Here is a 17,635-nt window from a genome sequence, read left to right as displayed (position 1 = left end):
TCTTTCCCTTTTTACGCTGGCATGCTCTTTCTGTTTCTCTCAGTTTCTCATTTTCCCAATCTTAAATTCAGTTCTCTATATTTCTGTAGCAATTTGCAAAAAACAGATGTATGATTCTATGAATTCCATGCATTCAAGGGAACATTTATCCTAATAAAAACATTTTTGCAAGCAGCTTTCCCTAATATAATGCATTTTTCCATGTTCCTTTCATGAATGCAAACACTTTTATGGACATTCCTCCCTAATACATGCATTTTGGATACGTTCTTGCTTGGAGGACTGCATTACAAAATTCAGAGGTGCGTGAATTTCAAAATAGCACTGTGTTTTGCATAATGGTTCAAGAAGTGCAAATTAGTTAGTTTCTAATTTAAATGGAAGCAAAGCTGAATTTCCACCATTACCACACCATACTCTGCAAGAAATCTGGAGATTGCAGTTTTTGTTGCGGGTGTGAGAGCCTTAGACTCTTCACATAATTATTGTTCCTGCAATTACTTGGCTATGATGAAAGTTAAACCGGTTTGATAATAGTAGTTCAGAGTTGCAGTGGGGAAACACCCAGGACTTCATCCACTATGGAATGAGATTTTAGATGTGAAATATGAAGTTTTTTTTAAAAAAAAATCTTACCCCGTTGCAAATAGGACATTATTGTTCCTGGTTATTCTTATTTCCTGAACCTAACTTGTTATCACACCCGTTAAAAATATGCAGCCAGTATTACTGGAATGGTCTTCAAAACAGAGATCTGCATTCATGCTAACAACCAGAAAATGATTACCACAATCTTATTGCTCACCCCAGTTCTAAACTCATTTACTTGATATTTAAGCCTATGGTATTAGTGGATTTTATTTCCCCCACATTTGGAGGTTTTTAATTAAGGGGGGAAAGTGAGTAAGAGGAGACATGATAGAGGTTTATTGTGTGGAAGATCCAGGATAAAATGAAGTAATCCACACAGGATATTGTTAAACCAGATTTAGTGATAGCCACCCCCATGGACATCCCAATGACCGTGTTCTTCTTCCACTTTTGCAGGAAGTATGCCTCAGAATTACCAGTTGCTGAGAATCTCAAATAGGGACTGTGCTCTTCTGATCAAATCCTGCTCACGGACTTCCCATAGGGACACCTGCTTGGCCACTCTGAGAAGAAAATGCTAGACTAGATGAGCCTTTGGGAGGGCTTTCCTTAAGAGATTTCAGAGTTTCAACACAAGCTGGCAAAGACTACAGAGGAAGCTTTATCAAACTGCCTAAGGAGTCAGGCGAGTGCTTGATTTCACGACTACTATAAAAATACAATAAAAGAAGAAGAAGAAGAGTTTGGATTTGATATCCCGCTTTATCACTACCTGAAGGAGTCTCAAAGAGGCTAACATTCTCCTTTCCCTTCCTCCCCCACAACAAACACTCTGTGAGGTGAGTGGGGCTGAGAGACTTCAAAGAAGTGTGGCTAGCCTAAGGTCACCCGGCAGCTGCATGTGGAGGAGCGGAGACGCGAACCCGGTTCCCCAGATTACGAGACTACCGCTCTTAACCACTACACCACACTGGCTCAATAAAGGAACTTGGTGGGTCTGTGGTCGCAGGGGCAGGGACCAGGTGTAAAACTCCTAAGACAGTCATCCTCAGGTTCAGAGCTGCTGCTCAGTTCAAACATTATGCCAAACGTTGGTTAAGGAAGATTAAACTATAGTGTGATGTCTGAACTAAGAAACTATGGCACACAATCCTGGAAAACCATAACTGGAAACCATGATTTCAAGAGGGTGGGAAGGTGATAGACTCCAGCTCTCATCATACCCAGTCAGCATAGGATGCTGGGAGTTGTAATCTAGCAACATCAAAGAGGAGGTACAGGTTCCTCATCCCTGCTGGAGTAAAAGGTGACCAACTGTTATGGCTGGATCTCAGGGAAATCCATTGTAGGACTAGACTAGGAGGACCTTTGGTCTGATCCAGCAGGGTTTTGCATTCCCTATGATCAGCACATGAGGCCTTATTAGAGGCGGCTCCCTGATTGGCTGCCCTGATCTGTGACAGGGCCTTTTCAGCGGTGGTTCCCTGGTTAAGGAACACCCTCCTTAGTGCGGTGTGCCTGTCTCTACCTTTTTAACTTTCAAGAGGAATTTGAAAACATTTCAGTTGACCATTTGGTGGCTGAAGAATACTGTTCCTGGCAACCTCAAGATCACTGGATGGAAGTGTGGCACTATAACTACTACACCATCTTGAGCTTTTGGGAGGAAAGGCAAGATATTTATGTAAAGGGTGAGCTCTCTCTCTCTCTCTCTCTCTGCACCTGGTCAGAGGCACTGGCGAATGCAAGCCCACATTAAACTCTGAGTAAGGACATCAACATGAACTACTAATGGAAGGCAGATGTAGTGTGGAGCCATTCAAGAGAACAGATGGTACTAGTATCCATTTGGCTGAGATTGGTTTTCTTTTTCATTAAACACTGTGGCTTAGCCATTCTTGGAGGGGGTCAAAGGACCTGTTTATTTACTGGAAGGACACCCTGGGCCTCCCTCTGTTGTGCCAGGGCATGGGTGGAGCAGCAGTAGGTTCTTTTGCCAAAGAATCCTGGAGGCTCTTCGAGACAAATTACTCACCCTTCTGCACTAGAAACTGCTTACCATCACTATTATTATTACAGTGGTACCTCGGGTTATAGACACTTCAGGTTACAGACGCTTCAGGTTACAGACTCCGCTAACCCAGAAATAGTACCTCGGGTTAAGAACTTTGCTTCAGGATGAGAACAGAAATCACACCGCGGCAGCAGCGGGAGGCCTCATTACCTAAAGTGGTACCTCAGCTTAAGAACAGCTTCGTGTTAAGAATGAACCTCCAGAACGAATTAAGTTCTTAACCTGAGGTACCACTGTATTCATTATTTATTGAATTTAAATACCACCCTATACCCGGAGGTCTCATGTACAAGCACTTTGCAAAAGACTTTGCTATCTTTGCTCTTTTGTTTTGTGTACACCACACTGAAGTTTAGTGAAGATTTGACAACCCTAAAAAGTATCTGTTTTACAAACATGGAAGATTAAGGCTGTGGGTTAGTGACTCTAGCAAGATATGCATATATGAAAAAAATGAGAGCATGTGATGTTAAAAGCACACATTCTCATTGCAGTAGACACCCCCTTTTTCTTTAATTGGTGCCATATATATATATGCTCTCTTTTATTGCACCCTTAAAAATTGTGACTTCAGGACCACATGGGTTTTCCCTCCTCACAATCGCTGCCACTTGTTGCACGTAAACAGACTATTTGCATTTCCCACCATGGCTGGCCAGGTTCCCCTCAGGTGCACCCAGGGGCAGGCAAATCTGTCAATGTTGGTTTTTCTCTGTTTTTTGTTCTTCCAGTCTTGAGCTCGGTTCAGATGAATTTTCATGGGGAATTTTAAAAAATGCAAACATGCTGAACTTAAGATTGGAAAAACAAAAAAATGAGAGGAACCCAAAATGACAGATTTGCTCAATTATACTTGCACAACTCTATGGACAATTTCATCTGCAGTCCTCAGCTGACACAAAGTAGTATAGCTGAACAAAAGAAACTGTTGGACAATTTCCGCCCATTGTGGATTTCACTCATCAAGAAAGCTCCGGCGAATCGCTTCATTTGTTTGCTCTGTGTGAGATCTTGGCCTTCTGAACTTAGCATGACCATCTACCATATTTTTTGCTCTATAAGACTCACTTTTTCCCTCCTAAAAAGTAAGGGGAAATGTGTGTGCGTCTTATGGAGTGAATGCAGGCTGCACAGCTATCCCAGAAGCCAGAACAGCAAGAGGGATCGCTGCTTTCACTGCACAGCGATCCCTCTTGCTGTTCTGGCTTCTGGGATTCAGAATATTTTTTTTCTTGTTTTCCTCCTCCAAAAACTAGGTGTGTCTGGTAAGTCTTATAGAGCGAAAAATACGGGTATCTTCTCCCACTCCCTCCTCCTCCTCCTCTCTCTCTCTCTCTCTCTCTCTCTCTCTCACACACACACACACACACACACACACACACACACACAATGTGCAGAACAATGAATGAAATTCAGGGGAAATTCTGTTCCCGGTTGCTGCACTGGAACCCACCCCACCCCATTCTGCCCCTGCCCCACCCCCTTTTGGTGCCGAAAACATTGTGCACATCAGAAGGAGTGTGCATGCTGATCATGCGCAGGTGGGGAGATGCCTGTACAATAGCATTGATCACACTTCCATTCTATTTTCAAGCTTCATAGCCAAGAATTTTTGTCTTATTCTGTTCACACCAGTTTGCCTGCAATCTTGTGTGAGTAAGCCCCACTGAATTCAATGGGGCTTACTTCTGACCCCAAGCAGACACACATAGGATTTGCAATGTCAATCAACCTACCTAGTCCAGGTAGATAAGCATTCACAAAGACTGTCTGGTTAATAATTGACTGCTTCCCGATATCTCCATCCCATTTAAGAACAAAAATACGACAACGGAAAGGCTTTGTGGGGAAAAGCCCAGCTTATCAGCATCTTCAGATGTCAGCGAGCACATGTCAAGATTAGCTCCAAAGAAACAGGAGAAAATGGATTTCCCATTGAGTGCTTGAGTCACTAACAGGGAACAGCTGTAGAGACAGTTCCCAGAATTTTCTACCGTGAAAGTTTTAAAGAAACCCCCATTTCAGTACTGCAGCTCTTGGTGACACCCTGCCTGCTCCTTGATGAAAGAAGAAAGTGGGTGAGAAAAATGCAAAAGTCCTTGCAGGTATGTCTTAGCACCTAGGATCAGGTAGGAATGGCATCAGAAGAACAAAGTGGAATTGAGGGGGTGTCAACTCAAGGCACATTCCAAACATAGCAAACCTTCAGGCTGCAGGCATTTGCCTGCCAAAACACACACACGACCAAAACAGGAAACCTGAACACCTGAACATCAAATTGCAAAGTGCTAAGGAAAAGGATTCTTAGCAACTGGGAAGCCAAAAGCAAACCAGCTTCTGTTTCTCTCCGTTCCTCGTTTTTCCAATATTAAGTTCAGTTTTCCACATTTCCACACTGGCGCAGACTGCTTGAACTTGTCTGAACAAGGCATAAGCTTAATACAGGTGGTCTCGGTAGGGGGATGTGTGGAACCCAGAGAGAGTTTGCCAACCCTGGTTCCCCCGCCCTAGTCCTTTCCCTTCAGGGCCAGATCAACAGACACGGGTCCCTTTTCTCTGATCTCATTCTTCACCTCCATGCCTCACCCACACAGAGAAACAGATATATTGAGGCAGAAAATCCCAACTGGCCCCACAGTTCTCAGTTAGGGCCTTTAAAGGCCTAAACGGCCTTGGTCCTGTATACCTGAAGGAGCGTCTCCACCCCCATCGTTCAGCCCGGACACTGAGATCCAGCGCCAAGGGCCTTCTGGCGGTTCCCTCATTGCGAGACGTGAGGTTACAGGGAACCAGACAGAGGGCCTTCTCGGTAGTGGCGCCTGCCCTGTGGAACGCCCTCCCTTCAGATGTGAAGGAAATAAGCATCTATCTTATCTTTAAAAGACATCTGAAGGCTGTATTGCTGTATTGTTTTTAACACTTGATTGGGAGCCGCCCAGAGTGGCTGAGGAAACTCAGTCAGATGGGCGGGGTATAAATAATTTTATATTTATATTTATTTATATTTATCTGCATTGATATTTCACGCTGCTCATAGTTAATCTATGGGACTCACTTCCACAAGAGGCAGTGATGGGCACCAACCTGGATGTCTTTAAAAGAGAAGTGGACAAGTTCATGGAGGAGAGGGCTATCAGTGGCTACTAGTCATGATGATCACACAACCAGGTTAAAAAGCAGAAATACTTCTGAATACCAGTTGCTGGAAACCACAGGAGAGGAGAGGGCTTTTGTGCTCAAATCCTGCTTGTGGGTTTCGCAAAGGAATCTGGCTGGCCACTGTGAGAACAGTGGACCAGATGAGCCATTGGCCTGATCCAGCAGGCTCTTCTTATGTTCTTTGAGTCTACTCTTCACCATGCAGTCCCAGGATGGGTTACAAAAATGTAAAAAGGAAGCAGAAATTGCTACGGTTCTTTTGTTCACGGTGGTCAGGAACAGAAACCAGTCAAGCGAAAGCAATTGGTATCTGTTCACATTGTAGTTGCTTGTTTAAGTCTGCAAATGACAAGTAATTAATGACTTTTTTTGACATTGGTTTGACATTTCCATTGCATTGAAAGAATGTAAGTTACATAACTTACATTAAATAGCAGGCTGTGAGACAAATAACATACTATTTGGCAGAAACCGAAGTGCAGCGGAACAGAACCAGCACTGATTCTGCTGAAAACTAGTCAGAATGGCAATTGCTGTCTTCTCACATGCCTACATCTAGCTCAGTACAAGTAGTTTAACTCATTATATGCATTACTAGACAATACATTAATCTGAACCAACAATAGCCGAAACCTGCATAAATACTGCAAGAGGAAGGTATTCTGAAATAATAACTTGTTCATCCCACACTTTTCAATGCATTTCCCCTTCACTTTCCTAACTGTGGAAAGTCTTTTTTTAGAGTGGGTTTGCTGTTCTAGGACAACAGAATGTTTTAACCTACTGTAATTATACAAACCTAAAGTTATGGGAGATGCTTGAATTTCTTCATGCAAAATAATGTAAGTTTGGAGGCCCCCTGAATCTGTTGCCTTCTCTTCCTTTCAAGGCTTTTCTGAGAGAGGGAGTGCAGAGGCAGAGTCTTGGCCTGTACACCTTTAAGATCAGACACGGATCCCCAGCTACAGGTGTTCAGTTCTCCCCAGACTTCCACTGAAATTCCTTCCTGTCGTCACCACCAACCAACATCACCATCATGCTTGTTTTGAATTTGTCACTCAAAACTGCAGTGGGAATAACAACTCACATTTCACCTGTGCACTGAGTATTAATTACTAGGGTTGTTTTCAAAGCGCTAAATGAACTGATGAACGTTTCACCCTCTACCTCGAGCAAGGAAATACAATCAAGAGTCAATCAAGAGAGTCAGTGTGGTGCATGGTGTCAGAGTGCTGCACTGAGACCTGGGAGTTCAAATCCCCACCTGGCCATGAAGGTCACTGCCTCTCAGCCTGGTCTACCTTACAAGGCTGTTGTGAGGGATTAAATGAGGTGGAGGGAGAATCATGTACACCACCTTAAGCTCTGTGGAGGAAAGGAGGGATACAAATGCAATAAATAAATAACAAACAATAAGGTTGGCTGTTCCACAATGCCATGTGAACAGGACTCTGTGGCCAACAGGGAATTTGTGCGATCAGCTAAATAGCCACTTTCAGTCTACAGCATAATTTTATCCAGAAGCTGAGTCTTCATTAAAAGAAATGAAGCGTCTTGCCTCTTGTGGTTGAGAAGATCATCTTCAAGGTGACCAAATCTCAGAAAGGAGAAGCCAGGCTAACAGATTTACTGTTTTGTCAGTGACACAAGATTCATTGTGTATGTTATATAAGCCGAGAAGCCAATATCTGCCATAATCAGCCGAAACGTTTGGAATAATTTTTATGCTGCATTTGAGCTCCAAGGAGCTCCAAGCAACATTATAACCTACCTCACAAGGCTCTTGTGAGGATAGATGAGAGAAAGTGACTTGCTCAAGGCTGGCCAGGGAGCCACGCAGCTGAGTAGAAATATGAACTTGGGTTTCTTTGCCACATCCAAGGCCTGGATGCCACCACAACAGCTGCAAGCAACTGAGCACTGCTGTCATTAACTCTCTGAAGCCTAAATATGACATGTGAGCCCTCTAAACAAAATTTCCCATGCCTTCTTACAAGACAGTGTTGGGTTTCCCAGATGTTGTTGGACTTCTGTTCCCACCATCCCTGCTCATTGGCTAAGCTGGCTGGGAATGATGGGAGTTGTAGTCCAACAAATATCTGGGGGAACAAGATCAAAGATCAATGTCACAGGAGAAACATGCATAGTACACATCCACATTTGAGTATATCCTACACAAATTGGGAGTGGAGCCCCTAAGACGGTTGGGTGGTGACTTAGATTTCTCCTTCTAGCAACTCCTGCAGCCAAGCTGGTGCCAAACGGATTGCTCTGCTTTCCTTTGGACCACATCAGTGAGGCGAAGAAGGGGGTCTTGTTGTCTGGGCAGCCGGGGACCTCCATACACTAGGGCTGGGCGATGTATCAACAAAGCCGCACAGGCTGCCAGCGCTTCTGCCACTGCCATGAGGAGGGTTCGCAGGCTGCTGATTATTGTGCCCCTGCTGCCAGGCTGCCACTGCTTCTGCCCCCTCCTCCCCCCTTGTTGATTCTGCCGCCACCAGGCTGCTGACAGTCCCAGATTATTTGCATTCACTCTGACTCATCACCGTACTTTGTATTGTCCTGAATACCACCATTTGGTAGCCAAGCCCAAAACCAAAAGTCTCCTTTGAATGCATTTTGGCTTGCCTGCTGCTTAAAGTGACCATGAAGTGATTGATAATATCGTCATTTATCAGTTTTAGACCCTTACGTAGTAGCAGTTGTCAGGACATTGTCCTGTTCGCCTCTGCGTAGTTCCTTCCTTATTTCAGATATCGTGATATATCGATATATTGCAATGTTTAGCTGCTGAAATATCACAATATTGAAAACCAGTTGTCGCCCAGCCCTACACACTGCCCAGGTTTGCACCCCAAGGAGGTCACTTTGGTGCTGCTAATGCAGCAGTTTGACTTCACCCCCCCCCCGAGGCACACTCCATTGTCACTCGAGACAGATGGATGCCAACAACGACAACTAGTCAAATTGAACTTTACTGGAGACCCTAAAAAGAGCCTTCCTGCCTTCTCTCCACTATTTCCTAGAAACAGCAACAAAGGAAGCTGCTGTATACTAAGTCACACCATCGGTCCATCTAACACAGCATTGTTTACACTGACTGGCAGCAACTCTCCAGGATCTCAGACAGGGTCTCTCCTGGAGATGTCAGGGTTTGAACCTAGGACCTTCTTCTTTCAAAGCAGATGTTCTACCACTGACTTACAACCCTTGCTTTATGTCTGCAGATGTTTCTAAGCCCTGACTGGCTCAAAGCAGAGCCCTCTGATTGGCTGAAGGGCTGTGTATAAAATGTCCTACTGCTTTAGGTCTGGCATATTTCTGTGGACTTGCTACTGGCAAAGAACCAGAATTATGTCCTTCCGCCAAGGCAAGAAATGGATGCCTCACCGGTCTCCATGACCTTGCCTAGCTGCCAGTCAGTGCCCTTGCTCAGTTGCTAGTCTGGCCTACACCCTTGTGAGTTATCAAAAATTGGTTGGTTTTCCGATAGCAGCATGCGTGCTTATTGTTTAAGTTGGGAGCAAAGAAGAGGGCAATAGCAAGAGGTATTGGTACTTCACAGTATGGCCCCATGTGTCATTTGAAGCAGGAGTGGGGAACCTCAGGCCCGATGGGGCTGATTGTGGGCTCCCAGACCTCTCTGTCTGGCCCTTGGAACTCTTCCCAATCCACACCCTCTCTCTCAAGTCACACATTCTCACCAGTTCTGCTTCTCAAGCACATTTCCTGGGGTGAACGTGTCCTTGAACTGCAATAACACCACTTGCTAGCCTAGATAGAGGATGAAGAGCTGTGTCCTGTATATGTGTATTTGTCTAGAAACCTCTGACTTTGGTAAACGTCACATCTCATTGCTCTGCCCACTTTTGGCCTCTGGCCACACCTATAGTCCAAATGGGACTCCACACAATCCTGAAGGCCAACTGCTTTCCTCCCTTTGCATCACGCACTTATTATTTAGCTCTTTGAAGCTAAATTTTTACTCTGCTCATTTTAATCTGATTTTTACTCTGCTCTTCAGCCGAAAGGGACTCCCAGGGCAGCTTGCAAAGATCAATATGAAGATGGCTCCGGCCCTCAGGCTTACAAAAGGGATGCAAAAGGGAAAGGGACTGGGGAGGGAGGAGGAATAAAGCAAACACCTGAGCCTGGTTCTTAGTTACAAAGGATGGACGGGAATTTAAAGCTGTCCAAGGAAAAGGATGACCCCACAGTGACTCTCAGCAGAGCTGGTGGAGTGGCTCTGCTTCCCTTCTCTGTTTCTACTGCAGACTGATGGAATGGCTGCTGTCAGGTGACAGATGAGGAAAAGAAGAGCCAATGGAGCTGGCCTTTCTGGAAAGCTGAATATAGTCTCCTATTGGGTTGAGTGGGGTAGCATTGCCAGTGACCATTCCTAGGGGCTAAAGTGTCCTGCAAAGTCAGTAGAGCCTATAATGCCAAAGGCAGTGTGGCCATTTTCAACCCTTTGGAGCAGTCAGTCTTGGGAGAAGCTGCCATTAATGGAGGCATGATGCGTAGAACATTTTCTCGGTGTTTCATGCCCCAAAGCTCAACCGCCAGTGACAGTCCAGGAATTCAGAGCCTGGCATGCTGCTCAACAGTCCTGGGCAGGTTTCCCTTCATTTTTTCTCTACGAGAAGCCGTGGTTGAAATAATCGACTCTCCTTGCATTCAGAAATACAGTGCGTTTAGCCCAATTAAATTATAGCTTTCTTTGCAATGCGATTATTTGCAACCTACGTTTGAAAAAAAATATAGGGTGTGTTAAAATGAGCTTCCTGTCAGCAAAACTCATATCAGGGACACAGGAGCTGGATAAACAATGGGCAATTACTCCCCCAAATATCCTTCAGCTGAAATCTTTCAGCAACTTAAAAAATGCAAGCTGCCAGAGGCAAAAACAGCAACTGCCTCCCTACCAGCATTTCTGTGATGGGGCTGTGCAAGGGCTCTTCTGGCATCACTGCATCACATGCCGTGGCTAAGAAGGAAAGCAATCCCTGATGTCGGAAGTCAGCAAGTGATGGGAAAGACTTCTGCTGCAGATGTTGGACAGCAACAGTTTGTTGGAACAGTACATTTTGTCTTGCTTTTCTTTCCAATGCAGAATGTAAGGGTCCTGGGCAATAATAACCAAGCAATAACAACCTCTTCTTTTTAGCAAAGTGGTTGTCTTGTGTGCCTTCTGATCATTCCCTTGGTCTAGATGGGCCAGTGGTCTGATCTGGTATAAGCAGCTTACGATATGGGTAGGGACTGGTAGGGGCATAAGAAGTGCCCTGCTGGATCAGGTCAAGGCCCATCTAGTCCAGCATCCAGTTCTCTCAGTGGCCTATGAGATGCCTTTGGGAAACCGAAAAGCAGAACTTAAGCACAACAGCACTCTCTCTACCTGTGACCTCCAGCAACCAGTGTTCAGAGGCATACAGACTCAGAGAGGAAGCAGAACATAGTCATTGCAACTTGAAGTCACTTGAAGTCAACACAACTGCCAAATTCTCTTTTAAAATCATAGTTTAACTATATGATGCTTTGAAGAAGTATGTTCTTGCAGGTTTCCAGTGGTCAATTTGAAAGGTGGCCCTGCCCCATCCTGGCATGTAGCCTCCAGAAGTTTGCCCTGAGGGAATGCAGCCCTCAGGCTAAAAAGGGATTCCTCACCCCTGGGCTAAGACAAGCAGGTTGTTTTAGCTTCAGATCTTCATCTGTCCAATGGGAATGCAAATAACAACAACAAAACAGAACAACAGCAATGCAATAATGATTCCACTGAGTTCAGGGTGCCTGGACATATTGGTTACATTTTCTTTACTATTGCAACAACCCTGTGAGGTAGACTGAGAAATAATGTCTGGCCTATGCTCTCCCAGTGAGCCCTTCTGCCAAGTGGAGATTTTTAATTCTGCTCTTGCTGGCCAAAATGTTAAATGTCCTCTGACCACTGCATCATAGCTGTTGGACCGTGAAGACATTTTAAAGGGCAGTGGGTCCCAGTTTGAAAACCTCCTTGTAGCATTGAAACTAAATACACATTCTTTCTCCAATATAACCTCAAAAAGCAAGCAAACACGGTGACGCTGATTTTGTCACTTTGTAACAGAAACTGGCTATGGACATGATCTTGCAAAGTTGTTTTACGAAAGAATGACAGCCTGATGAATTGTGCAAATCATGCCACCATGATGAGTTCCCCCATCCCACAAAAATACAACCCACTTGTTGGTGTCCAATCACAGAGTAGTATTTGCTGCATAGCAAACGTAAAACGCATTGGCAATTGCCGTTACATCTCTCAAAGTGCCGCTGCACCCTCTCAGTAGCACCTCCAATACATAGTTTTGTAGATTATCCACAGTGCTAAGCGCTTCACAGAATGGCACTCCAGCTCAATTTAGACCCCACTTAGATTTATCTGGGAGTTTCACCACCTTGCTCCCAGGAATTCAGAGCAGCTGTCACATTGCGTGATGGGATGCCCCCCTGCATCAATTGTCGCTTTCAGATTCTTAGGAAGATCATCCAGTCCCTAGATCTAATTTGTAAATGCTGATTGCATGGCGGAACTTGGATCTGTTCCAGTTTCCCCTTCTTGCTACAATGAGTCATTGAGCAAAATGAATGGCAATTTGCCTGTCTCTGCTCGGAGTTTTGAGTATCTTTTCCATCCCCAGCAGTATTTTGGATGGGCAATGCTGTGCTCCTTTCCAATTCTGACATATTTACGCATGCAAAAACAGTGGAGCAAATCCTTCATGGACTGGATAACAATAGAGTTTTCCTTTTAAAAATATTGTGCTTTTAACTGTAGCCAAACACAGAGGTAAAGGTGTTTGGGAAAAACTATATCAATTATATTTCTGAGTGTCTGGCTGGTACAAACTGCACAGGAGCAGGGTCAGAAAAAAGCCAGCAAAATTCAGCCTTTGGTAAGGCCCACCCTCAGTATTAAATGTTTTCTAAATATTAGTTAGTTAATTAGTTCAATGTATTTATATCCTGCATGCAGGCAACTTTTTACCTAATCACTCACTAAGAAGTAACACATTTCAGTAAGTTTAAACATGTTGGGCTATCTGTATTTATGTTCTGGCAGTTCTACAATAATTCCCCCTCTCCACAAAATCACTGGCTATAGGCCAGGGATGGGCAAATCTGTCAATTTCATTTTCTCATTTTCTCACTCTTCAGTTCTCCACACTTTGACAACCATTTGTAATTTAAAAAAAAAAAACCTCAAGGAGGTTCGTCACCATTTAAGTGTCAATTTCTCCTAATATGCAGTTTTATATGCAATTTTGCATAATTTTTGCAAAGCAGCCTTCTCTAATAGGATGCATTTCTGCTCATACATGCATCTTTATGCAGTTTACTCTGGTATAAGTACACATTACTTGGCTAGAGAACTGCACTGCAAAATCCAGAGATTTGCAGATTTTGGGAAATGTAAATTAGTTAGCTTCACCTTTATTTGCAAACTGAATTGATTTCCCCCCCCCCTTCATACCTCTCCCCTGCCCAAATGCCCTCTGCACACCCCTTTCTTTTAAGCTTGTCTCAGCTGTGTGTGTGTGTGTGTTTCAACATTTAATAACAGCTACCCACATAGCCACCCTACAGCAGGACTTGACATGGTTTGGAGGTTGAGGAAAGTCACTCCAATGACCCACCCTGGTTAAATCTCCTCCAGATTGTTCAGTGTTTGGTTGGTTGGTTTTTGAAATGGTGTGACTGGCACAATTAATGAAAAAGAGCAAATAGCAAACAAAGCACACCAGAAAGGATCATAACTCCAAGTCGCCACCCTCCTTCTGACAGCTTCTCCAAAACAAGCCCTCCGGAACAAGAACGCAACGCCCACACAAAATATGCATCGTGCCTCATCATAACAGGATTCCCCAGATGATATTTGTTGGGGGTGGGAGAGAGATCCTTGAAGTTCCAAGAAATGTCACAAGCTCGTGTCCAAAGTTTAATACAAAAAGTTTCCACATGGCTGTTTCAAGGAATGAGGCCAAACGGACTTGCAGCTTCTCTAGGGGCTTGTTAGGACCAGGGAAGAACACTTTCCCCCCTGCTTATATGGAAATTTGAAACTTGCCTCTAGAGTGGAAGATTAGAAAGGAGGGTTGTGTAAACAGGGCTGAAGTGCTAAGTTGTTGGGCCTCCGCTTTGCAGGGAAGTTTTTACCCACTGACCTGAAACACATTTCCCCACAATCACAGACTGGGGAAGGGAGAATGGTAACAAACATGGTTGGTTTGCACATTGCGTCTGATTAGGGGCTGCTGCTGCAAGCTATGCAAGTCATGGTAGAAAGCTTCACCTGATGGATTTCTGCCTGCTACTTGGCAGCTAATTTTGCACATCGGTCCTAATTAGCCAGACTGATCTATCTGGAAGAAGAGCAGGGTAGAAATAAAATTATAATGGTGGCTACGTAGTGTTTTGGAAAGGCACTTTGTACATGCTCAGAGGCATATCCTATCACTACTTCTAGCGGCATCTCAAGACCAGGGAGGCTGTGCTCAATGGCAGAGCAGATACTTCATATGCAGAAGAAGTTCCCTGGTTAATTCCCTGGTATCTCCAGCTAAAAGGGTCAGGTAGTTGATGACAGGGAAGACCTATGCTTGTGTGATTAGAAGTCAATCTATATATATTGTATAAGGCAGCTTTATATGTCCACGTCGAGCCATAATTCTACTGCACTAGACAGAGACCCTCATAAAGCACAAGGAAGCACTTTTGTAATCCCTCCTTTGGAAATCTGTTTACATGAAAACTGGTTTTAAATTGCTGTGTTTTATGCACATTTCAGCTTTTTCCTGGAATCTCTCCTGTTGTGATTTTATTCCACTGTGAATCAGATTTTGCAAAATGCCCAAAGTGCTCAGTTGGATGGGCTGTGTGCAAATGTAATAAACAGAACAAAATACTCAATGCAATAAATATAGAGGAAACACTGCCAGAGTTATGGTGGTCATGTACATAAGATATTGGGGCTCCAGCACCTTAAATTAAAACATATATATGTGCATGAGGCTTTATAACGCTACAGAGAAGCAACAGAGGACTGGGGGAGAATGGAGGCAGGGACAGAGTATGCGGTTATTTCAGTTGCAAGCCAAAGATGCAAGAGCACTTGTCTGTTTTTCACCTGGGCTATCCCAATCAGAGCTGGCAATTCTGGGCTTCATTTTGTGGTCATTCCCCCCCCCCCCCACCTTGATATATAAAATGGTTTGACCTGGTGCAAGGCAGCTTCATATGTTCTATTCCTGCTTATTAAATCAATGCAAGTTGCTGCTGTTTTAATTAGGACACATCGAAACATGTTATTTGGCTGTGGAAAAGTAACACATCAGGTGCATGCCAGCATAAGATGAGAAGAGGAGCAGAGGGAGGAGAAAACAAGAAAGGGTGATGAAGCCGCACCCTAAGAGATTAAGTTCAGGAATGTGGCAACAATCTCAAACAAACTATTCTGAAGAGGAAAATTAAAGCTGCAGCCTGTGTGTGCATATTTCCCTGTGTGGTAAACCCCATTGCACCCAGTGGGATTGACTCCTGGGTAAATGCACACAGGATCAGGCTGCTCAAACTGTATATCTTGTTTCGGTATGAGAAATAATGTGTGAGAAAGTACTATTGAGGATACACAGAGGACCTGTCACATGCACGTTAGCAACCATAACTCTTCATATTTAGGAGCAGAATGTCAAGAAGTTAGCTCAGCTGGTTGGAGCAGGGTGCTGATAACACCAAGGTTGCAGGTTCGGTTCCTGTAAGGGGACAGATACATCTTCCTGCATTGAAGGGGGTTGGACTAGATGGTTCTCAGGGTCCCTTCCAACTCAAGTTTCTGGATCTTTCTTTCACTTGCCCTCTTCAGCAACCACCAAACACACAGAAATTAACCTGGAAAAGCTTTCTCTGTCATCTGATCTCTGTGCCAGGTAAAGGCAGCTTTCCAAATATCTGCCTTTTCAAGCTGCTGCCGCAAGACACAGGAACACAGACAGCAAACAAAACAAAACAAAAGCAAACCTGCTTTCAGTACAAGGGCTCAGTGACACAAGTAATACAACACAGAAATGCTATAGAACATGTGCAAAGTCCCTGTTGCACACCACTCGTTAACATAGCTGTCAACATTTTTTAGGGAAATTCCCTTATTCCGAATAGGATTCCTCGCAAGAAAAGAGAAAAGTTGACAGCTATGCTCGTTAATCTACCTACCTAGGTACCGGATTTGGGGTGGTAGTAGTGAAGGTAAACTGGGCACAGGGTGCAGCTTAGTGGCAGGCTTGATCCTGCACATGTTTCATTTTTAAGCAGAAATGAAGTGGATATATGGCAAGAAAGCTGTTAGCAAAATGATGCTCCTGTGACATTGGATCACAGAACAGAGGTATGTACTGTAGAAAGTCCGGATAGGAACATAGGAATCTGCCTTATACTTAATCAGACCATTGGTCCATCTATAGCTCAATATTCTCTACACTGACTGGCAGCAGCTCTGCAGAATTTCTAGTGGGGAGCCGTTCCAAGCCCTTTCTGGAGGTGAACCTGGGACCTTCAACATGCAAAGCAGATGCTGTACCACTAAGATATGGCCCTTCTGTCTCTCCTATTGGTCCATCAAGCTCAATATTGTCTACACTTCCTGGCAGTGGCTCTCCAAGTTTTCAGGCAGTGAGACTTTCCCAGCCCTACCTGGAGATGCCAGGAATTGAACCTGGGACATTCTGAATGCAAAGCAGATTCTTTGCCACTGAGCTACAGCCCTGGAGAATCTAGGCGACAGCTCCAGGGCTGCCCTGGAGATCTGAAACTGTACAGGTACAGCTCACACCTGCTTGTTCCTCCCCACAAGCTGCCTAGTCAGGAGCAGGATCCGTACGTCGAACGACATGTGTAAACAGAGTGCAATGCTCACCTTTTCTTCTGCACTGTCGGGCTGTACTTCCCTTTGTTTCTCTTCTTGAACAGGGAATGCATAATGTTAACCCCAGGGTTCAGCAAGTGCCGACGGAATCTCGTTCCAGTGGAAGTCCAAAGCAAATAAAATTAAAACGAATGAACCGGCAAGGCTCTGTCACACAGCTCTTGTTGTTCCCCCTGGTGAAAGGTTGCCGGTGTCTGTTTTTGATGCTAGATCCTGCAGTTTTAGAAAAGTTGCTGAACGGAGAGAGGGAGAGAGAAAGAGCAACTCTGCGGCTACCTCAAGTCCTGCTTCTCTGGCACTTCTGCCAAAGGAACTGCAACTCTCCCAGGCCAAGCGAACTGGGAGTTACCTCCTCCCCCTGGAGGTGGTGCTTACCTACCACACACATGTCATGGGCCCAGGCGGAGCCAGCCTAGGCCATTATTTCCTCGTCAGCCTCTGCCAGGAGCAGTTGTTGCTATGACTGCCTACGACTAGCTCATCTTTCTGTCACTGGCAGTGTACGAAGGTTGCAAGATACTTCCCATTCAGCCCTTTCTCCTTTGACTTTAACAGCAGCTCTGCAGGTATAAGTTCACCAGGTGAAGCTTTTTCACCTAACAGGAAAATGAGCGGCTGGGGGACAACCTCACCAGTTAAATTCATGCACCCAAGGCTGCTGTTAAAGGCTGAGGAACAGGAGGGGAGGAGAGTAGTGGATATTTTTTTTATGGCTGACAATGTTTAAACTGCCTTATGGACAGTTTGATCAATAGGCATTAGCTGGTGATAATGTTTAGTTCCTTCATGCCTTGAAAAGCTTCTCCTGTTGATTTCAGTGGATCAAGCGGCCTTTCAGGCCACAAAGAGCAGAT

The 17,635-nt window shown here is 44.6% G+C and overlaps 1 protein-coding gene across 2 annotated transcripts in view; it reads right to left on the bottom strand.

The window, feature by feature from the left end:
- Positions 1 to 17,267, bottom strand: part of PPL (periplakin) — a 48,924-nt gene extending 31,657 nt beyond the window's left edge. Inside the window, exon 1 of one of the 2 annotated variants that reach the window (XM_083584844.1) lies at positions 16,773 to 17,267. In XM_083584844.1, coding sequence (XP_083440970.1) covers positions 16,773 to 16,834 — 62 coding nt within the window. In that variant the 5' untranslated portion in view covers positions 16,835 to 17,267. The remainder of the gene's footprint in view (positions 1 to 16,772) is intronic. The other variant, XM_083584845.1, reaches the window with a different exon arrangement.
- Positions 17,268 to 17,635: the final 368 nt, after the last annotated feature.

Source organism: Podarcis filfolensis (assembly GCF_964270895.1).
Source record: "Podarcis filfolensis genome assembly, chromosome: 14".
NCBI classification, from domain to species: domain Eukaryota; kingdom Metazoa; phylum Chordata; class Lepidosauria; order Squamata; family Lacertidae; genus Podarcis; species Podarcis filfolensis.
The sequence above is the reverse complement of the archived record's forward strand: the minus strand, read 5'-3'. Positions and strand labels throughout refer to the sequence as shown.